Genomic DNA, 23,933 nt, shown 5'->3' with positions numbered 1-23,933 from the left:
AAAGGAAGTTAAAAGGGAGCAAAAAAATCGTGCTAGAAGGCTTTTTCCAAACATTTTTATGTGTAAATCATACATAAGTAATGCCAATTTAGTCTCTTGCAGTTAAATGTTATTAATATTAATTTTGCATTGTTTTGTTCAATCAATTACGTAACAGAATTCACCACATTGATTTGTAAACAAAAGTTCAAGAAAATGGGGAACGAAGTTACTTATTTTATCGGTAAGTTTTCAATGCGCTTTATGCATTTTTGATACGCTTTGTGCACGTCTTAAACTCCCTTTTTTAATATATTTGCTGACAATTGTAATTCATTTCAGATTTCTAATGTTCGTCTTAGAATTACAGTACGTAAATGAGTCACTCATTTTGAAACACTACTGAACTATACACATGTATTTCAGTAGGAAGACATGATTTAAATGTCAATTGTAATCACGGCCCCCCTAGGACCTGGGAATAGCGGGGACTTTGACTTTCGGTCCAGCCAAGCCCGAGCAAAGTCCCCTTCCTGCAGGGACAAACTGCTCGTGAACCCCTAGTCCAAATAATTGTACGTTGACAGATTTTTTTTAGATTTTTGATATGGCAAATCCTTCACGTACAAATTGTTTAGTATCAAAAGTGGGTAGTTGTTCCGATCAGGATTCTGGGTTAAAGCATATAGCGTCTATAAAATATCATAAAAACAAGAAATATTACCAGATAATGTTATTTTATATTAGTTCCGTACACAAAAAATAAATATCCAACTTATAATTATGAGTTTGACGGCTTTTCTTCATTTCATTCTGTCAAAACATAACGATATATACATGAAGGGCACCTGCAAGGCTTCAGGGCACAGTTTTAAATCGCTCGGAACATTTCGGCCATGGCCGAGTTGTTACGATTGTATAACGAGGTCTTTCTCGAAGCTTTGTCGGAGGAGGCCGAGTTCTTACGATTGTAACGAGTTGTTCCCCTTCGCATAATTGTTGTCAGTGTCAGTCAACTTTCGTTTTGTTGGAAAGGTAAACAACTTGTTTTAATGCATGAAATGCTTGTTTAGTGCAAAATAACATTTCACTTACATGGTGAAATATGAATATAACTCTTTATGATCAATTTCAACCATAAAATACTTCACTTAAAACAATTTCAATATTTTTAAAACCACTCCGTTTTTTGCACATTCCCGTTTAGACGTTAGGGATTGGAAGAATCCTGTATAACACGTCTATTATTTTAGACTAGTGAACCCCCTGCCTAATGCCCCCGCACCCAAGGGACTCTTGGTAAAGCCCATTCCCCGCTATATTTGGCATGAAGACAAAACCACCGCATTCACCCGGCACTGCGGGGCCACCTGGAAGGTAAAATCACGGCCCATTTCCGCTGCTATCCCCGGTATACCCCCTGACCTGGGGGGGGGTGTGTGTGGTTACAATTGACTGGTGCATTAATGTGACTAGACAAATTAGTTTTCCCCGTAAATCAGTTATCCTGACAATGCATCTGAAAACACTGATTTTATCATTATTTTACTCTTTGCTATCGAAATTGCAGAAAAAAATAGTTAAAGCATAAAAAAGAATTTGGGTTTTAGTGGGGTTCGAACTCAAGCCAGTAAAGTCTAGAAAATAATGCAAAACAGCTGGCTAGTCCACACGGCCACTGGGACTTTAACAAAAGTGCAGGATATGTTGACCTGTTTACGATACATTGATAACATCACATGATATATGTCAATCAACGTTATAAACACTAATGAAAAAAGTGGTCTTCAAAGACGATATTTGTGCAAATATAAACATTTGCAGATTTATTTGCTGAACGGTTCCAGCTTTTGGTATTTTTGTTTTAACACTCTGTCAGTGCATAATTATCTCCCTTATACCGTTGAGCATAATATAAAGAAAACACTAGTTGCTTCCCCTGTTTTATATTTTGCCATACCTGTTTACTAAAACATGTTGTTACAGTTATTAAAAGGTTAAACTTCGACTATTTGCCTCGTGTTGTTCCTTACTGGCGCTCCTTATGATTTGCCATACTTTATTTCGTAAAAAATGTGCATTTTTACAAACCATGAGCAAGTCACTTTAAAGGTTACATTACTCGCGCATTCTTTTGTAAAATGCAGTTTTTTCATAGGTGTCTGCCAGACTATGTACTTACAAATGTGGCTGGTTCTTACCTATGCACAACCTCAGTCTTTAGGCACATACAGACAGTCCCTCTTAGTTTAATCCTGCCAGCAGTTAAATATAAATTAAGTAAACCTTGGTTAAAAATAGCCAGTGCTTGGCTCAAATCAACAACTGCCAGAAGACTAGAAACATTGTCCAATGAAGGCGTAGAAGATTTTAAAGGTAAACTTTGTCTTAAAATGACAACAAATTTATATATATTTTTCTTTTATACTTTCCAGGACTGGTCCTTTATCTACAAATCTCTTTCACAAATGCTGAAGCAGAATGCAAGTTTTGGAATGAGCTGGCTCATAACATTTCCGAAGGGCAAGATTCAATGGGTGGTTTGGTGAACCTTGCGTGTAACAGCTCTTGTACGTCCATCGACTGTTCAGGACGAGTCAACGCCTCGGTCAGTTATATATCCAATTTTAAGCCTTACATGTAATCTAGTTATCAAATCATTAGCTGTAGGCAAGTTTGTTTTATTCAATTTTCACTTCTTCTGATTTAAAAACTACAACTGAAGAATGTTGATATATATATTCAGAAAGCGGGCAATGTATAGTTTTAGGCAGGTTTGGAAAAAGGCCAGGGGCTGCAGAAAAAAGACTGGTTGCCAAAGGAGAAAAGGGCACATTGTATCAAACTTACGAAGAACTTGAACATTAATTAATGTTAGGAATTGTGTTTAATTCGAGTAATGAGGTTTCAACAGCCAAATATGTATTTTTTATGTATTTATAATCATAGTATTAGTTTTAATCAAAGCAAAAGAAATATTTGATTATCTTACACATTTAAAACTATGAAGGCAGAAGGGGGCCTATACTCGTCTCCATGAGCACAGAAGATTGTGACCAAAATGGACAAGGTGCACCACCCTTCCATAACTCTTAAGCTGAAACCCTGCAATGTATTTGCTCATTGATCAACATACATATAAATATTGGCTTATTGTTAAAGTTAACAAATGTTGTTAACAGCATCGTTGTTAACTTTCAATGGTGAAAAATATAATGTGCTCATAGCGTTTGTGTTTTGGCCCCAGGTAAAAAATCCCCCTTATTATTTTTTTTAAGCATTGACCCGCTTTACATTAAGCAAATGTAGCAATAAAGTGCCATTGATGACTATCAAAGCCCTGATGAACATGTTAATGGGTTTGTTGAATAAACAGTTTTAAAACAAGATGAACATGTTAGTATCTTCCCATTTTTGCCAAAACAATGCTATTTTTCCCCTATCAAATCGTCCTGCCACCATTTTTTTTAAAGTGGAAAAAAACACTGGCTCGTAATTTTAAATGAAACAAGCACAGCTTAAACAGCTGTTACAAAATTAATAAGAAGTGCTGCAGGTCACTGAGTCCATGAAACTAGTTGTTAATACCTCAAAGACAAGACTGCACTCTCGCGCAACATCTTGCAAATGAGAGTGACTTAGTATAAATTATCATAACTTCTTCGCAATAATTGTAAAATATATAATGTTTAAAAACTAAGACCTCAAAGTTGAGTTGTTAGCTTTAACAAACTTTAGTACAAGTGTTTGGTGATTCAGTGCAATCATCAGGTTCATGAATGTGATCATTATAGTAAAAACGCCCGTCCTTTTCCAGCACTTTGGCATGTCATATATGGACTTTACATTTTGTATGGGCCTGCGTCTTGACAACTGCGTGAGCCCTATCAGTCTCAGCTACTATATGAATCTTCCTGGGGTAAACTACTCCAGGGAAGGGACTGTCAACCACAACGATGAATATCAAGTGCCAAGTAAGAAAGTTTTCTCGATTAAGATTGGAATTTAGGAATCATAAATAACATCTCAACAGACATTATCCAAGGCATCATTATATTCTTACACATTCAAGATGGCAAAATTCTTGGAAATTGTGCAGAATTCTGAATTGCTAGAAGTTCCTTCTGAAATTTTCATTCCCAGTTGTAAAGTAATCAAATTACCATAATAAATCCAGCACCCTAACATTGTCATAGTCGTAGTTGTAGCCAATATCTTTTCAGCATGGGTTTGATTGCAAAAGCTTGAGAACAATTGTGTGTTAAGTTGTTGGTTCCTGTGAGAGACAAGTATGTTTTCCCCCACATTCAGTAGAAGATCATATCCTCAAGCGTAACAAGCGTAACATCATGCTATAGAGCAAAGTCATTTAAACTTTCCTGCTCTGGTGTCATATGACATCAGTGATTGAAATTAACACAAGCCCACAAGCCCTGCACTGGTAAGCCCACAAGCCCTGCACTGGTAAGCCCACAAGCCCTGCACTGGTAAGCCCACAAGCCCTGCAATGGTAAGCCCACAAGCCCTGCAATGGTAAGCCCACAAGCCCTGCACTGGTAAGCCCACAAGCCCTGCACTGGTAAGCCCACAAGCCCTGCACTGGTAAAATGCCTTTGGGCTTGCTCAATTTCTGAATTTCATAAAGCAGGGCTTATTAAAAAAATTGATGCCAAGCAATAGTATAAGAATACAGGCTTGTTCATCCAAAAGTCTTAATTTCAATGAGTGATATGACCTGTAAAATATTTAGTGACATTTAACCTTAGAGTATTTATTTATTCGTCAGATCTATCAAAGGGGTTACTCTTACAATGATCTAGCATAACATTACTTTGCATTACTGAGTTCAGTTTTACCGTGACAGAAAATCTTGAAGTTACATTATTATATATATGTAAATTTATTTATGCTATTATACAACAGCATAAAGTAGAACAATTCAGTGTAGTGAAAAGTAATGAGTAAAAGATGCAAAAAAAACTGTGGCCGATATGCAGATAGCACTCCAATCTTTGAAATAGCTACCAGAATTCTAACCTGAAATGCGTCTAGATGATGTTATTGATGTAAGTTTCTGAAAATATTCAAGAAATGCTCAATACTAGATAAGATTAGATAAAACCTGAAATGAAGTAATATTAATATGTACATGTACTCCAGTGCCAAGTTCTGTGACCCGGTTGGGGAGGGCAACGGCGGTTATAGACGTGCAGATGGTCCAGGTGAATGCCACTCATCTCAGATTTGGGGTAAGATTGAAAGTTCTATTATTAATATTGCATGGATTTTTGTCTTAAAGCAGCACTCTCACAGAGATTGAAAGTTTTGACAACTTTTTTATGTTTTGTCATCAATTCAACATTTTTTTCATATCTTGATGAAACTTGGTCAGAATATTTGTCTGCATAAATTATTGCTTATTTTTTATATCGGTCATCCCGGTTCAAATTCTAGGTCACTAGGTCAAATCTTATGAAAATCTTTCTACATCATAAATTCAACAATTTTGTCAAATTTTTATAAAATTTGGTCAGAATATTTGTCTGCATAATATCTTGAAAGTTATTTAATATGGGTCATCCCCAGTCAAAATCTAGGTCACAAAGTCAAATCTTAGGAGAAAGAATTCCAAGGTCGTAAAAATTCATTAATTTTTGTCAAATCTTTATGAAACTTGGTCAGAATATTTGTCTACACTTTGCCTTAAACATTTGTGAATATGGGTCACCTCACATCAAAAACTAGGTCAAATCTTACGAAATATTTTCCTGATGTTATAAAAAAAAATGAAATCTTAGATGATAAAATGTGTCATCTAGGGTCAAAAACTAGGTCTCTGGGACAGATCTTATTGGAAAAGCTGATGTATTTATAAAATGTTCATTTTCCTCACACAAATGGAATAGTTTCTGTTGATCAGGTTATTTGTTTGAAGGATATCTATGATAAGTATGAATACGGGACTTTTTGGTTAAAAATACTAGGTCACTAGCTCAAATCCTAGGTTTGCAAAATTGCATCGTCAAATAAAAAATCTGGCTTTAATGCAGCGTTGCTGCATTGGCGTTTTTTTTTGCTTAGAATCTTGCCCAAAGGGATTAATCAAAATATTCTATAATAAAATGCGATTTTAACAGGTGTTACCAAAAAACATAATTTTTAACAATATTTTATGCTTCATGGTGAAATAAGTTGAGACTAAGATTGATATTTGAGGTAAACCCCATTTATCTTATATTGTGGGGTAAGCATGCAAGTTCTATTTCAAAAATAATATTGCCATTTAGAGAATTTCATGTAACAAACTCTTTTTGGAATAACTTTTCTTCATGCAATGTACAACAAATCTTTTTTATGACTATTTATATGTGAGCATGGCAGGGCCTCTCTGCAGGGCTCTCGCGAGGGGGCGACTTGGGCGAAGTGGTCGCCTAAAATTCCCAGACTTCGCCCATTTGTATCATCAAAGCGACATTCACTTCGCCGAAAATTTTAGCACATTGTAAATCTGTCAATCAGCGAGTATTTGGCCAATGTCCCATTAGTCAAAACATCACAATAATTAAGTCATTCGTACAAATTGGTAATCTCCTAATCCGATAATTGGGCCGTGTCATCCAATTACCAAAACATCGTCAGAAGGCGGAGCTATTGAAGGCTAACCAATAAGAATGTACATTGAGAAGACCCTGATCAAATGATATAAGTTCGTTAAAAAGAGATAGAAAAGGCGACATAATTATGAAAAATCGAGTCAAGCATTAATGAAGTTAAAAAGTAATTAATATATATGTATTGAACAAACAATGCAAGACATTTAAACATTGTTGCTTTTGAAGCAGACGGTCATATAGCCATCTCGGCAAGTAGGCTAAGAAAATCAATAACATGACGTATCACCAAATATTTGATTGGTTTTAGTGAAATGTCCATGATAAAAATTGATTTGTAAACACAAAAAAATATTTTTTTTGCTTTATGTAATGTTTACTTACAGTGATTTTCTCCTGTCACAGTTACGATGTAAAAAAAAATCGGCGAGATCGCCATTTTGTCAAAACAATTTTCCGATTTAATTTTTCAACCTCCCATTATGTATTGGTAATTTTTTTTATCAAGGACACTGATTTAAATGTCTTTTTTTTTTTAAATGTCAGTATATTTAAAATTATTTAGCAAGAGACAAGTAAATAACAGCATAGCTGAGTGTGACATTCGTAGCCTATCCCGAATGTACCAAAACAACATTCGTTCCCCTACTATATTGACAGTTCATTTATAAGGTCATTTTGATAATTTCGAAACCTTAGCTGTCTTTTTTTGTTTGTTTCATTTTAGATGCTTTTTTGAGATAAACTATGTGACATTGACGAATACACTTTTGCTGAGCCAAAAATGATACATTATGTAATGAACATTTTATATAGTTATAGCAATCAATTTTAATGTGAATATAAACTTAGGTGAGTGGTATGGCATAGTTTTTGTATCAGGTGTTACGAAAAGTATCACTTCTCCCTAAAGTCTCCCCACTTCTCCCTAAATTGGCTGAAGGGAGAAGTCACTTCTCCCAAAATTTCCAGCCTAGTGAGAGCCCTGCTCTGTGTAATTATGTTTTCAAATTAACATTCATGTTTCTGGTTATAAGATCGTGTGTTGTGAGAGGTCTTTATTATCAAAAATGGAATCTATTTCCAAAGTATCTTTTTATATGACAGTAAGATATGCAATTGATTTATGAGGTATTTTCTGTCACATAACAAGATAGTTAATGTAATTACCCCTTTTTCCTTCACAGAACCCATTGTCACTGACCATGTGACATTTTATAATTACAAAAGGTATAGCTCATAAATCACACTAGAATTTAATGCTCACGGAATAAAGGGATTCATTACCTCACAGATCGAGGGAACCATAAAGGTGAGCGTGGCCGAAGGACTGCCTTATTTCCCATTTAGGCAAGAGACAGTGATTCCCCCAACCCTCATTGATGTTCCGCCCTGCGGCAGCTCGAACCAATCGTTGATTCCATATCGAGAAAAGGGAAAATGCACTTTTGTTCCACCAAAGAAAAGTAAGAATCTTAAGATGTTTTTGAGTTTATATAATTACATTTTTCAGAGATATGAAATATCTAAAAGTATTAATCTACAAATAAAATGTATAAGATCAATATTAAAGATCAAAATCAAACCTCTTACACGTGTAACATATATTTCTTTTAAGACAGGAGCTTGTGTCTTTTATAAATCGTAACTGATGTTTTCGTTTGTAATGTGTGAGTTTGTTAAAGACTTTCTCTTCATTGAATGCTATAAAATATACAAATATGGTTAATAAGAAACATTTTATCTTAACAAATAATTCAAGATATGAAGGGTTACACACTTTAAATTAAGTGTCTGTTTATTAACATATTAAAAATAAATTTATGTGTTAATATGTTTCTAACAGCATTTCAATGATAAATGGAAGATCAGTGGTCATTCAATACAAAATTTATTAAGTAAGTTCTCTGAAATTGGTAAATAAAAGCCTTGACAAGTTTTTATTAATTTTAGGAAATGAGTTTAATATTTTTTTTATTTATTGACCACAAATGTGATAAAAAACAACAACAAAATTATCTGATATCTTATTAATATTATGAATACTGATATGATGATTTAAAGCAGGAAATACATAAAACATCTCTATTATAATGTGCACCATTTACAAACCTAGACATTTTTACCATTACATCAAAACTTATACAACTAGACTAGTCTATGATATATCAAAAACATATGATGATTTTATTAAACGATGGCTGTGTCGTTTATGATGTATTTTAAATTATTAAATGAGTATTATATTATTATTTTGTACATTGTATAGCAGGTACAACCAAGGCACCAGTTCCAACCACCCCTCCTGTGATCAAGTCAGGTATGGAAATAGTCAATTCTTATAACATATATTAATGCTACTGTCTGCTATTCAGTATTTTGGGATGCTTATTTACCAGTTTTCAAATCTTACCGTACTACATAATCATATTATCACAAGAAATAGCTTCAGACACCAACATGTATGGCACTATGCAATTGAATTAACAATGTCTGTGGCTTTGTTGTGATTGCTTCTATTTCAAGAAAAATATTTGCATGTAACAGGAAATGAATTTAAGTCGCTATGTTTTCAATATTTTTCTTGAATCAAGAATTTACAATAGATTGTTGATTGGATAGACTGGAACATAATGACACAAAACATATTCATTTTGTTGAAAGAATTTCCCGTTTGAATGTAAACAGAATTTCAAAAAAAAAAATCTCTGATTAAAATTTCCTTCCTATTTATTTTCTCAAATCCTAATATACATCACCATGAAATGAAGAAAGGATGTATGTTTTATTCTTGCAAAATATTGTACCCCGAAAATAAGTGAAAAATATATAGTTGGCTAGTGATGTTTCGTCTAATAAAAAAATTATTGGTTGAGCCAGAAACTGCTGAGAATTGATTGTATTTGGTCATAATCGATCATCGATTCCACTGGCGAGTTGTTTTTATTCTTTCCATTTCATTGTTTGCGTCCGGATAATGTCTGACAATTTTCTATTCTGAGTTCATTTATACATTAAGAGGTGCTCAGTCATCTCCAAACATACACATAACATAAGCATAGTTAAGGATTTACGAGTTATTGTACAAGAATGAAACTACTATTAAGTTCTTGTTAAAAACCGATTGTACTTTCAATAACCGGTTACTTGAGTGGAACCAATTATCGATAGTCAAACTGGAACCGATTCCCAACACTATTGTTGGCCTTTTGTACCCATTTGTATTTGGACAGGAATTAAGAAAAGTAAGACAGCTTAACATTTGAAATAATCAGAATGGCCTTATAAATATACTGTTAAAAAAGCATTAAGTGCAGGGGGCGAATCTTAATTTGGTATGATCAAGATAGGGTACGAGTGTCACATTCAGCACTGCTGGCATATTATAGCTATTGACTACCTTCACATTTCGTTCATTCTCTGTTTAGGTATATCATTTTTCCCCATATATATATATATCAGCATGCTGATAGTTTTGGTGTAATATCATGATGTCTATTATAAGTTATAATTCAACAAAAAGTAAATGAAACTAAATACTGGAATGTGATTGGTCATTGGATCGCTTGTGAGGACTTATCCACGTTTATACAATTGGCTGCAGATGGCTACAGGGACGAATAAAAAAAATAGTAATTACTTAATTTAATGTAAGTATTGACGCTCCAGTTTACTTCAAAATCGAAGCCAGATGAGTCCTCAGAAGGGCTTTTAAAGAATAAGTGTTGCTTCTGCAGCAGGGGGCTTAAGCAGGGGTCTTTAGCCCCTTTGAGCCCATTGGGGGCCTAAGTGGCCAAACCCCTCGCCGAAATGTTTCCAGCCCTTTAGCCTTTTCAAAAGCATTCTTTTAGTGGACTTATCCAATCTCCAAAAATGCCTAGTTTCTATAAGCTTGGCTGTTAGGTTTTTTTTAAGTAAAATCATGGTATTGTCAAAGTGTTGATGTCAACTACGGGGTTTGTCTTTGACCTGCAAAAAATTAAACATGGTCATAACTCAAAACGGTTCAAGGTATTTAAATAAAACTTGTACACATGTCACCAGAGACAATACACACATGGTTAGCAACCTATTGTGCAGTTATGCTCATTTTCGACTGAAAAACAACAAACAAGCATCAGCGTTTGTATTTTCAGCTTTTGCTTGACCTTTGGAATAAGCACATTTTTTGTTATATGTTGTCAATTTAGTGTCACCAAGTCTATCCTTACCTACCGATCAGGGTTGGCAGCTTTAAATAAAAATTATAAGGGTGCATTAACATGAAGATAATGTCTTTCTATTCCAGCTACCTACGGCAAGTCATGTGAGCTTGGACTGCTTTACAAATGCTCTGACAACGAAATGTGTTCTGGAATAGGCAACAGCAAGTCTAAAAATGGTTAGTAAGAGGATAAAACAATGTTTTAGTTTATTATATGCTTTTGGTTGGTTTATAGAGGTTTATCAGTGAAATAGGATGGATATTTCATTGTTTTAAACAGTGAAATAACTTTTTAATATTTTTCACTATTTTTGAAATCTTAGCCCATTCTCACTTCCAAATCAAACATCAGTGTGCACAGGGCTAAGGACAAAGATTGCATACATTTTGGTGCACTTTTCTGATAAACAACAATAATTGTTATATCCTTTTCACACGTATAATTAAAAGTTTTATTCACTTCAGTGTAAGATTGTAATGCTTCACCCCGTGTTCACCAAAAGTAAATATTTGACTCTTATCAATGCCACTCTTAAAATACAGCTTTTGGTGCTCACTTGTTGAAGAATATTAAAGTCTTACACTGAAAGAAATAATTCTCTTCTTTATTATACTAAGTGAATTCTTCTAGGATTAGATGTTTGAGATAAGGGATTCTGGTTTTCATTAATGGATTATCACTTATAGTAAATGTAACATTTTAATTGACTATGAATTTTTGAGTTTTATTTATTTTTTCACAAATTTCAAATGGTTAACCATTAGTTTTTGTCAATTATTAGTTTTTATTATACCTAATAGCTTAAAATCTCTATGTAATACATGGTGAACTACAGTGGGCAACAATTTGAACTGTTACTTTTCACTGTTACCCTCTGACATCATTAATATTTGATATACAAGGGTAACTGCTATGGTTTGATACCAATACGGGGGTAACTGCTATGGCTTGATACCAATACGGGGGTAACTGCTATGGTTTGATACCAATACGGGGGTAACTGCTATGGCTTGATACCAATACGGGGGTAACTGCTATGGTTTGATACCAATACGGGGGTAACTGCTATGGTTTGATACCAATAGGGGGGTAACTGCTATGGTTTGATACCAATAGGGGGGTAACTGCTATGGTTTGATACCAATAGGGGGGTAACTGCTATGGTTTGATACCAATACGGGGGTAACTGCTATGGCTTGATACCAATACAGGGGTAACTGCTATGGCTTGATACCAATACGGGGGTAACTGCTATGGTTTGATACCAATACGGGGGTAACTGCTATGGCTTGATACCAATACAGGGGTAACTGCTATGGCTTGATACCAATACGGGGGTAACTGCTATGGCTTGATACCAATACGGGGGTAACTGCTATGGTTTGATACCAATAGGGGGGTAACTGCTATGGTTTGATACCAATACGGGGGTAACTGCTATGGCTTGATACCAATAGGGGGGTAACTGCTATGGCTTGATACCAATACGGGGGTAACTGCTATGGTTTGATACCAATAGGGGGGTAACTGCTATGGTTTGATACCAATAGGGGGGTAACTGCTATGGTTTGATACCAATAGGGGGGTAACTGCTATGGCTTGATACCAATACGGGGGTAACTGCTATGGCTTGATACCAATACGGGGGTAACTGCTATGGTTTGATACCAATACGGGGGTAACTGCTATGGCTTGATACCAATACGGGGGTAACTGCTATGGTTTGATACCAATACGGGGGTAACTGCTATGGCTTGATACCAATACAGGGGTAACTGCTATGGCTTGATACCAATACGGGGGTAACTGCTATGGCTTGATACCAATACGGGGGTAACTGCTATGGCTTGATACCAATACGGGGGTAACTGCTATGGCTTGATACCAATACGGGGGTAACTGCTATGGCTTGATACCAATACAGGGGTAACTGCTATGGCTTGATACCAATACGGGGGTAACTGCTATGGCTTGATACCAATACGGGGGTAACTGCTATGGCTTGATACCAATACGGGGGTAACTGCTATGGTTTGATACCAATACGGGGGTAACTGCTATGGCTTGATACCAATACGGGGGTAACTGCTATGGTTTGATACCAATACGGGGGTAACTGCTATGGCTTGATACCAATACGGGGGTAACTGCTATGGTTTGATACCAATACGGGGGTAACTGCTATGGCTTGATACCAATACAGGGGTAACTGCTATGGTTTGATACCAATACGGGGGTAACTGCTATGGCTTGATACCAATACGGGGGTAACTGCTATGGTTTGATACCAATAGGGGGGTAACTGCTATGGTTTGATACCAATACGGGGGTAACTGCTATGGTTTGATTCCAATACAGGGGTAACTGCTATGGCTTGATACCAATACGGGGGTAACTGCTATGGTTTGATACCAATACGGGGGTAACTGCTATGGTTTGATAACAATACGCGGTTAACTGCTATGGTTTGATACCAATACGGGGTTAACTGCTATGGTTTGATACCAATACGGGGTTAACTGCTATGGCTTGATACCAATACGGGGTTAACTGCTATGGTTTGATAACAATACGCGGTTAACTGCTATGGTTTGATACCAATACGGGGGTAACTGCTATGGCTTGATACCAATACGGGGGTAACTGCTATGGTTTGATACCAATAGGGGGGTAACTGCTATGGCTTGATACCAATACGGGGGTAACTGCTATGGCTTGATACCAATACGGGGGTAACTGCTATGGTTTGATACCAATAGGGGGGTAACTGCTATGGCTTGATACCAATACGGGGGTAACTGCTATTGCTTGATACCAATACGGGGGTAACTGCTATGGCTTGATACCAATACGAGTCAGTGTGTATGACGGAGACATTTCCATACATCAATTATGTGTGCATGTCTTATTTCAAAATTTTCTCTCCCTAGGTCAGTGTGTGTGTGACGCAGAATCATTTCTGAATCCTAGGTCCGGCTACTGTGAGAAGAAAACTTCCATAATTGTGTCAACGCTAGGTTTGACTTACACTGTTTTTTTTTAGTTTTCTTAAACTGCTATTTTGTCTTTATACTTAATACTGTATTGATGAAACTGCTAAAAATCATTTTACATATAACACTATGTAGTAATAAGTGTGAATGTCCATTTTCCGCATTAACTTTTTCGACACGCTTCAGTTTCTTTTTCATTAAGCCGTTTTAATTCACGAATAATACAATCAATTTAGATTTTTCAAAATAACTAAGTGTTAATTGAACCAATTGGATTTGACAATTATTTCATATGATAACTTAATGTATGTTTACCTTGTTTCAGCGCCAAAGATAATCACATCTGCCGTACCAGGCGTTACCATGGAGAACAAGTCAAAGGACAAACCTGAAGTAAAGAGTGCTGGTGGGATCAGCAGTGAGTCTTCTAGTTAGCTTATACCTTTTACAATTAGGCCAATACTTAGTTTCCGATTTCATTGTCTGGTAGGTTGGGATTTTTTGAAAATAATTTTGTTCAGCTGTGTCTTTATGTTACTTTGACACTTGGAATGGTAGCTATCTTGTCTCAGTTGATGTTAAGTATACGCTCTATAAAGCAAATTAATTTGGGCTTCTTGCTGAAATTACCAATTTTGTTTTTTAACCCAAACCAATAAAAAATTGAAAGCTGCAAAAATTTAGAATTGGTCAGATCAGCAGCTAGTCTAAGGCTTCCTAGAACTTTTCTTACTAGGCTTAAACGACAAGCAATTAGTTTCATAATTTCTATAGGGTTAAGCTGAATATTATTATTTTTCATTTTTACACTTAAAGCCCAAGTCATTTTGTTGCGTTCCATGTTCCATGTCTACTAGACGTTATGATAAACAATACTGAATACATTCGGGCTTCTTGTATTCCCAAGAATCTAATCAAAACAAAAAAACATAAGGATCAATAATATAAAAGTTGCAAAAAATTAGGGCTGTTCAGGAAACTCGAAACCCACCAACTTTGTTTCTTATGCCCTTCTGTAAAACAAACTTTTGCATCTTAACTTCGATTACTGGCTCTTGTTTTTTTTTAAACCCTCATAGAAGTTTTCTGCAACAAATTGAATTAAACTTTGCTAAAGTAACCAAAGTATATGTTACCGGCATCTTTAGGCTGGTTTGTGCGTTTAAATGATATGATTAGTTAATATAATATTTAATCTGGCCTTGATGAAATCTTTTATTTGTTTGAAACAGGGTAAATCTGGCTCAAATTTTAAAGAATATACGATATTCTTTTATTTCAAACAATTGCAAACAAATTCATTTCGCATATCCAATGTTTATATGAGTGGGTCACTCTTCAGCTGTATTGCATGTTTTGATGGGAATATTTTACCAACATATGACTTCCATGCCATCTACTTTGCATAATCTGGCAGCAAAAAGCAATTTTAATAACATCCCACTAACAATACATTCTATTGAAAAAACACCATATTCAAAATGAAAGTCTGCTCATCAAATTTCACATCAAATTATTTGTTTGATATCGGAGAGATTATGTATATTCTAAAATTACAATACAGAAACTTTTTTTTTTTTTAAATAAAAAGATCATTTTAAACCATTTGTTATTCGTGAAAATATATCAGTTCTAATTTTTATGAAACAAATTTATGAAGATTTCTAAGAACAGTACAGACATTATTTTTTGCCTTCCTGTAATTTTCCAAGAAAGTTCATTGTTTGTCTGAAATATGCCTATTGATTCCCATTGTTTTCATTTCTCGGAAATGCCTTTCATAAATTTCGCAAAAGCTTCATATTTTTCTTAAAATCAGAAAAATATAACAGGAAATTAAAATGACTGTTTTGTTATGATGACGACTGTTATTTGTCAAATTCCTTGTGTTGTAGTCAACAGCAGTCTGATGACGAATGATGTAATATATCACAGTAATAATGTCATTGTTGTTTAATATAGACCAGGATTAGAAGTAGTTGATGGTATTCACATGATACTTTATTAAAATTGATACTTTTGTTGCATTTAAATGACATGAAATACCCATGGGGGCAAATTTACCCCATCTCTAGGCATGGAGCAATGATATGTTGCATTTAAATGACATGAACTACCCATGGGGGCAAATTTACCCCATCTCTGGGTATTGGGCAACGCTACTTATGTTGCATTTAAATGACATGAAATACCCATTGGGGCAAATTTACCCCATTTTTGGCGTGGGGCAACACTACTTATGTTGCATTTAAATGACATGAAATACCCATGGGGGCAAATTTACCCCATCTCTAGGTGTGGGGCAACGCTACTTATGTTGCATTTAAATGACATGAACTACCCATGAAGGCAAATTTACCCCATCTCTGGGCGTGGGGCAACACTACTTATGTTGCATTTAAATGACATGAATTACCCATGGGGGCAAATTTACCCCATCTCTAAGCATGGGGCAAAACTACTTATGTTGCATTTAAATGACATGAACTACCCATGGGGGCAAATTGACTTCATCTCTAAGGGTGGGGCAACGCTACTTATGTTGCATTTAAATGACATGAAATCGGCTGTATTAAAAAGCAGCTTGAGACCTGTTTGGCTTTTTTTTCTGCATGCACTATACTGTATTACAGCTGGTTGTGGACAGATGATGTTTGTTTTTATGCCCCCGAGATTGGACAGATTTTAAAATAACTTGCCACAAGTGTACCACATACCGAGAGGACATGTCGCGTGCAAGACCCGTGTCCCTACCTCAAAGGTCAAGGTCACACTTAGTGTTTATTCACAATGGAGTGCTGCATATAAAGACATAGAGTATAGGTTGTCGTGTCCGGGCTGTAACTTTCTCTTGTATAGACAGATTTTAAAATAACTTGCCACTTGTGTTCCACATACCAAGACGACGTGTCACCTGCAAGACCCGTGTCCCTTCCTCAAAGTTCAAGGTCACACTTAGTGTTTATTTACAATGGAGTGCTGCATATAAGGACATAGAGTATAGGTTGTCGTGTCCGGGCTGTAACTTTCCCTTGTATGGACAGATTTTAAAATAACTTGCCAAATGTGTTCCACATACCAATACGACGTGTTGCGTGCAAAACCCGTGTCCCTACCTCAAAGGTCAAGGTCACACTTAGTGTTTATTCACAATGGAGTGCTGCATATAAGGACATAGAGTATAGGTTGTCGTGTCCGGGCTGTAACTTTCTCTTGTATGGAAAGATTTTAAAATAACTTGCCACATGTGTTCCACATACCAAGACGACGTGTTGCGTGCAAGACCCGTGTCCTTTCCACAAAGGTCAAGGTCACACTTAGTGTTTATTTACAATGGAGTGTTGCATATAAGGACATAGAGTATAGGTTGTCGTGTCCGGGCTGTAACTTTCCCTTGTATGGACAGATTTTAAAATAACTTGCCACATGTGTTCCACATACCAAGACGACGTGTCCCGTGCAAGACCCATGTCCCTGCCTCAAAGGTCAAGGTCACACTTAGTGTTTATTCACAATGGAGTGCTGCATATAAGGACATAGAGTATAGGTTGTCGTGTCAGGGCTGTTACTTTCCCTTGTATGGACAGATTTTAAAATCACTTGCTACATGTGTTCCACATACGAAGATGACGTGTCGTGTGCAAGACCCATGTCCCTACCTCTAAGGTGAAAGATACACTAAGTGTTTATTCACAAGGGAATTCTGAATATAAGGACATAACAGTGTAGGTTGTCAAGTATGGGTGGTATTTTTTATGTTCAGAGGCAATTTAAAATAACTTGCCATATGCATTTGACACATAAAGGCAAGATCAACTTTTCATGTACTGACCTTGTTCGTAGGTCAATGTCACATTCGGGGGCATTCGTCACATACTGTGACAGCTCTTGTTCAAGTTAATGAATGCTTTTTGATTCATTAACAGAAACCACTTGCAAATTCTAGGGGGACCCCCCCCCCCCCCCCCCCGACAACAATTTAAACCAAATAAATTCTGTTTCTGAGGGAGGGGCGCAAGTAAATAGTGTATGCCCCTCAGTTACACCCCCTCTAACGTCGGATCCTGGTCCGCCCCTGGAAACTGTGTTAACCAGTGTGAAAATATTAGGAATTTTCAGAAAAAAACACTTTGTTGGAAGGGGAAACAGCTTTAGAAGTCTTTTAACTGCACCAAGAAAAATCACTGATCCTAAATGTCTGGGGGAAATAATTATGTCTGGTAACTTTGACAATAAATGGAAATCATCAAAAGTTTATCTTTTAAAATGAGATATTTGTCTGGAAAATAAATGGCATTTTAATAGTTGAAATATCTTTAAATGTGCCATTATGGAAAGTATGTATCTATAAAGTCTGGTTAAGTGCAGAAATGAACTGACCAAGATTCATTGGTATTTGGTGACTTGATCACAGATGATATAAAGGCTTTTTACACATCAACAGAAACATTTAAATGGATTTATTGTGTCTTAAGTCTAATTTAATACTTAATTTATATTCACATTATTATTATAAAATCTAACCGTAGACATCTCGGTACTGTTGACTTTTTTGTATATTTAAAAGATGGTACATTTAGGTGCAGGCTATGACTGGTATTCAATATTCTTCTTAATTGGAACGATATAGCTAATCGGATTACTTGTTATTAATAACTGACCAATAGAGTGAATGAAGTTGATGATGTACGACCATAAAATTTACTTAAGTTGAATATTGAATACCAACATTAATTTTTATTTCCGTTTTACCAACCAACCTTGTTTTTGCACCCACCCAAATGTTTTACTGCCAGCAGACATTTTTTTTACAACTGTTATTTTTTTCTTCTTTATATTCATTTTGGGTAGTTTCTTGCATGGGATTAAACATATAAATGTCTATTAATCCAGATTAAATCATTACGGTTATTGGTGTGTAAATGATATTAGACAAAACTTTACTGAATAACAACAACAAAAATATCCCACCCTACAATGCACAGACACATTATATAATTTGGTTGTGAAATCAGAAATAAACAATATTTTGGTTACAGGCTTAGGTATTAACAGTTTGCTCTAATTAATCTGTTTGTGTTTTCAGTCTGAATTGTAGATGAACATTTAAACAGTTTGAGGTATTGTCATTATTAAATTGTTAATTTACTATAAGAACATTTTAGACACAGACACATGCACTTTCTCAAGTTAATGTCCTAAAGACTGGCCTAATTTAGTCCTTACTCAAATAAACACATTTTTCATATCCTGTGTATATTGTTGTTGGAAAGGAAATAGTATTGGTTCTTTTGTATATATTTTTTTATTTATTCTTTATATACATATATTATTTTATTTTTCTTATTTAATTAATTTATTAATTTTATTTTTTTTGGGGGGGGGGGGGAGGGGGGCTAAAAAAAGGGTTAATTTTGTTGTTTTCTCAGATTAACCTTTATTATAACTGTTTGTTAACCATCTCTTGTCTATTTCTTATGTGGACTATAAATTATGAAGGGGCATAAAGAAATTAATCTTTGATTATCAAATAGCAATTTATGACGATGTTATAAGTTACGATTGGCTAGTAGGTGACTGATATGGGGTATACGGGGCAAAAGAATCCACATCAGGTTAGAGCAAGGATGAACCTGAATATGGTTTCCTGCACTTGGAATATGGTCACCTACTTACCCTGTTATTATTGTGATGTATGGATCATGTTGACCTGTTAACATCAATCAAGATGCCAAAACTGTCTGGGAAACGTTTTATTAATTGATTTGGTACGATATTAAGACTATTAACACAATATGGAAAAATATGGGGTCAGGGCATGACCAGTGCTGAACCCATAGCATTGCATTTATGTTGGAGGCGTATGATGATATACTGCAATATGTTTTGCATGATGTTGCATTCTTACTTAGTTTGGTAATTGAAAAAGTAAATTGTATTCCTTTACCGAACTAGCCTTGAATTTTAACAATTTGATATTTAAAACAACTGATATATTCTTTTTTTCACCCATACTTGTTAAATGTTGCAGAAACAGGTGTCATCATTGCTGGTGTTGCTGGAACTCTGCTGCTGATCGTTGTTGCAGTCAGCGTCATCATCTTCATTGGGCGTCGTAAACGTAGGGCGAACTATCGAGATAGACACCAACTCCTAAGTGACGATGATGATGATGATCCCAATGTTGTTATATAATTTGGAACAGACAATTTGATTTTCTATGTGATATGAATATTTTGTTGTTGTATACATGTAAATGTGTATGTGTATGGCTAACAAACGGGCAGTCAGTTGGTGTCAATTTGTCAGTCCTACATGATAAACACAATGACATGGAAAATGTTATAACTTTTTATTTTGCATATGAGATTGAAAGATCAATCCCTGGCCATTTATGATCTGGGCTGTATTCAATGACCCCCTTAGATTTCACTTAATTACAAGATTAGAATCCAAAGAGTTTTGATTGGACTGTAAAAATAACTGGCCAATAAACTTGGATGGAAACACTGAGGTGTATCTGAGGACAATGATCAGTAGACTTCATATTCATTACACACTTGGTATTAATCCTGAGTGTTTTCATTGGCTAATTTGTTAATCTTATGGTCCAATCAAAACAGCCAAAATTCATTTAATAAGTTGAATCTAAGATGGTTATCAAATACGGCCTCTTTACTTTTTATTTACCGAATTACTTTCATCAAGAATGTGCAGTTTTTTTGCAATTGTTGTTTTGTTTGTTAATATTAATTTTGTTTATTAGGATAAGTGTACAAATACTCATTTAACATTTTTTTTTGACTGGAGCTTGTCTGTAAAGATTTAAAGTAAACTTCAAATATATAATGTGCAGGCTGCATTTACTTACTAGTTAGATTTTTGTTTAGTGTTAATAAGTTCCATATTTAGTGTACGCTGTTAGTTTTTATTTTGCTGATTTTGTTTTTGGGAAAATGATGTTATTGGAAAAAGGCAAAACAAACATAAGTTTGTGGCTCCTGTAAAATGCTGACAATTTTCAAGACTATTTAGGTGGCGGAAACAATTTATTTTGTAAAATAATTTTATTGTGCAAAAAGAGTGTATGTTGTTGTAATGTTTACATACACAAACATTCTGACCATAATGCTGCTAATGCTGCCAAAAAAGTAAAGGAATACAATTAAACTGTATCACCCTACACAAATTAAAGTGCCACATCGATAATATTTCTTATCATAATAAATAAAATCAAAATAAAATCAAAATACTATTTTTACCCAAAGAATGATTAATTTGGGAATTAAGAATAGTGGGGGTCAGGTTATCATAAACATACCATCTTTTAAGTTTGGCCAAACATACCTGGTACATGATTAAATAAAATACATATGCCCCGGTACATGATATTTTTCACTGTACCTGTATATTGAAATGCCTTTTGAGTGAAATCCATCTTTGCTTTCTATCATATTGTTATCATGTTTGGTTTTGGATGTTTTTTATATTCTTTTTCTTTGAACAAAGTTACTTTGTAGATACAAATAGTGTAAAGTTAACTTGAATTGCTCATTTTAGGCTTACAAGTGTAGCAAGTGTATGTCATCTGAGCAATAATGCAGAAATGAGAGTTTGCAATATTACATATTTCATATATTCCATGCGTAATGTTCTTATTTGTTTTCAGAACCTAAGGACCTGATTTGACTTGGTTCAGGAATGACAAAGTTCAGGAGTGACCCTGAAATCAGGATGTAGAAGGTTTCAATTTCAGGCACTTGTATAGTAGGGGTTCTTTTGCTAGAAACTTGCATTAAGTACCTTGAAAGTTGAAACAATTCACTCTGGGAACAATTTAAAAAGGGCTCCAAGCCCCTAACTTGAATCAATCAAATTAAAACTAAATTTTTGTGATATTTGATCTTTGTATAAAATTTGTTTTGTCTTACTTGCCTATGTTTCACGTTATGTTCAAATTTTATCTGTGGTGATGGCCAATTCGTTTGGGTATCAGACTCTGGATCAGAGGATCGTGGGTTTAATAGACTCGTAGAGCTTTGTCAATGTTTACTACTGGTTATCACCAAGGAATGGTAAATGGTTCTTCATGTACATAGCTGATTGAAAAACAACAACATTGTCACATTTAATGCAAGAACTCAATATCAGCTTATATTTCTATATGCACTTATATGAGTTATTGCACTAAGCAATGATTACTGTACATATTGTTTGTTGCTTAAAATCTCTGTGTATATATTCATGGCCGTGATGTAAAACAAAATTTTGTTGTCCTTAACTTTACAAATCTTAGAAATCTCACTTTCTTTATGTAATTATTGTTTCTCATTTTCACTGATAGCAGATCTGAATGAAAACCACTGCTGGAAATTTGGGCTTTATACAATCATCATGTGTTATGATGTGACATCATGTGTGTATTTTGTTTAGAATGATTAACATGATATATGACCATAAATTGGTCTTAAGATAATAAATCCCTTAATTGTAAGTTTAAAAATATAACCATGGCCATATGTTAACTCACAAACTGTTAAAAATATTAACATGAACCTTTGTACAAATGTTACCAGTGGCAATATGCTCATTAATTTTGTAACAAGGCTTGTAACTCTGTCTTTTATAAATGTTGAGTTATGCCCCCTTTTTCTTCTGGAGAGAAAATTCCATATGAGTGTTGGTGTTCACTCCACGGTGCTCTTGTTTCTTTTGTTTTCCCCTATTGTTTGCATGCAATTGTCATGTGTGTTTGAATTAAACTAACATATTAATTCACTCATTATTTTAGCTGAATCTCAACTTGTATACACTCTTCATCAGTCATAATTATAATGTTGTTAATATTTGTCATGTTAAAATATGTTTTTGTGTCATATGTCCAACTATTTAATATGTATCTAATACCAATAACTTGCTGCTGAGATCTACTCTGGACTCGGCATTGTTACATATGTTTTCCTTGAACTTACGTTTACTTTAGAATTGCATAATTATTATTAAGGCTACAATTAAATAATACTTTTTGATGTGGTGGTTAGGTAGGTAGCTTGATTTTTTAACTTCCTGACCCCTTAATGCTGTTAAGATTTTAAGCTTTATACAGGCACATGTATGCTTTATTTAAGAACGCTTTATTTATAATGTATTGACACAAGTTTGAAAATGATTTGTAACATTATTATCAACATATCATTTTTATAATCAAATCATATTACTATCCAAGTTGACTCATGATTTTATTTTTTATTTTTTGTACATTAATATTTCTAGTTAAGTATTTTTTTCTAGCTGATGTGAGGCCAAAGTGAGCAAATAGTTTGTTTAATTGTACACATCTGACATTACTGGTTGTGGGTAGTTAATTTTTTGTTGCTGTTTTTTTATGCCCCCTTTTGTTTTTATTCTTTTTAAATCCCTTAAATCCTTGATAAAAATTGACCAGGAAACTTTTTTGGTCACAGGTATTAGTGTAAGTCTGTTTATTTATTGAGGCCTAAGTACAAGAATTAGAAAGTTTCTTCCTGTTCAGAAGGAATTCTGTATTTTTTTTTAATTTTGAAATTTTCACTCCTGTTTTGTATTTTTTTTTTAATTTTGAAATTGTCACTTCTGTTTTGTTTGAATGATTTGTATGTTGCTGAAACCAAACTGTTTTCTTCATTTTATGTATGTGTTCCACTTATCACTTTTGCACCTTTATTCTGTGTTGTTCCGAATGTTGGAAATATTTCTCAACATACTTTTACATCCACTGTTTTTGGAAGGGATTGTGATAGCCATGGTGAAGTCAGCCTCTGAGTGTAAAAACTGTTACCTTGGCAACAGCTAGCACCAAAATCGCGAATAAAAATCACATGAAACTTTGTATAAATGCTGCAGAACACATGCACAAATTTAAGAAAAGCCATAACTTTGGCCAGCCATAACTTTGGCCTTAATGATTGTAGAGTTAGGTCCCTTTTGCATGAAAAACTTCAACAGATAAGCGGTGTCATCCGCTGGAGGTGTTCTTCTTGCCACAATAATGCGCGTTTTGGGAACTTTTTTAACATTTGGATATTCATTTTGTTCCCTAAACGTAGAGTCGCCAAATCAAAAAGCGTCAAAGACTCGCAAGCGGCTGTTTATATGGACTAGTGTTC

At 34.8% G+C, this 23,933-nt stretch overlaps 1 protein-coding gene across 2 annotated transcripts; it reads left to right on the top strand.

The window, feature by feature from the left end:
- Window positions 1-18: 18 nt before the first annotated feature.
- Window positions 19-23,032, top strand: LOC128246505 (uncharacterized). Of its 2 annotated transcripts, none has more exons than XM_052964731.1 (10): window positions 19-223; window positions 2,415-2,587; window positions 3,797-3,953; window positions 5,140-5,228; window positions 7,885-8,056; window positions 8,863-8,910; window positions 10,879-10,971; window positions 13,726-13,812; window positions 14,114-14,206; window positions 19,820-23,032. In XM_052964731.1, the coding sequence occupies exons 1-10, from the start codon at window positions 196-198 to the stop codon at window positions 19,981-19,983; spliced, it is 1,104 nt and encodes a 367-aa protein (XP_052820691.1). In that variant the 5' UTR covers window positions 19-195; the 3' UTR covers window positions 19,984-23,032. The 2 variants fall into 2 exon arrangements, with proteins under 2 accessions (XP_052820691.1, XP_052820690.1); XM_052964730.1 differs by having other exon boundaries at window positions 8,860-8,910.
- Window positions 23,033-23,933: the final 901 nt, after the last annotated feature.

Source organism: Mya arenaria, chromosome 9 (assembly GCF_026914265.1).
Source record: "Mya arenaria isolate MELC-2E11 chromosome 9, ASM2691426v1".
Taxonomy (NCBI): Eukaryota; Metazoa; Mollusca; class Bivalvia; order Myida; family Myidae; genus Mya; species Mya arenaria.
This window is presented reverse-complemented; position numbering and strand designations above follow the sequence as displayed.

Bases quoted from the DNA above. Each gene is read 5' to 3' on its own strand.
- LOC128246505 (XM_052964730.1), top strand. From the start codon at position 196: ATGGGGAACGAAGTTACTTATTTTATCG. The intron at 5,229-7,884 runs GTAAGATTGAAA...ATTACCTCACAG, and splicing joins CCACTCATCTCAGATTTGGG to ATCGAGGGAACCATAAAGGT. The intron at 14,207-19,819 runs GTGAGTCTTCTA...TAAATGTTGCAG, and splicing joins GAGTGCTGGTGGGATCAGCA to AAACAGGTGTCATCATTGCT.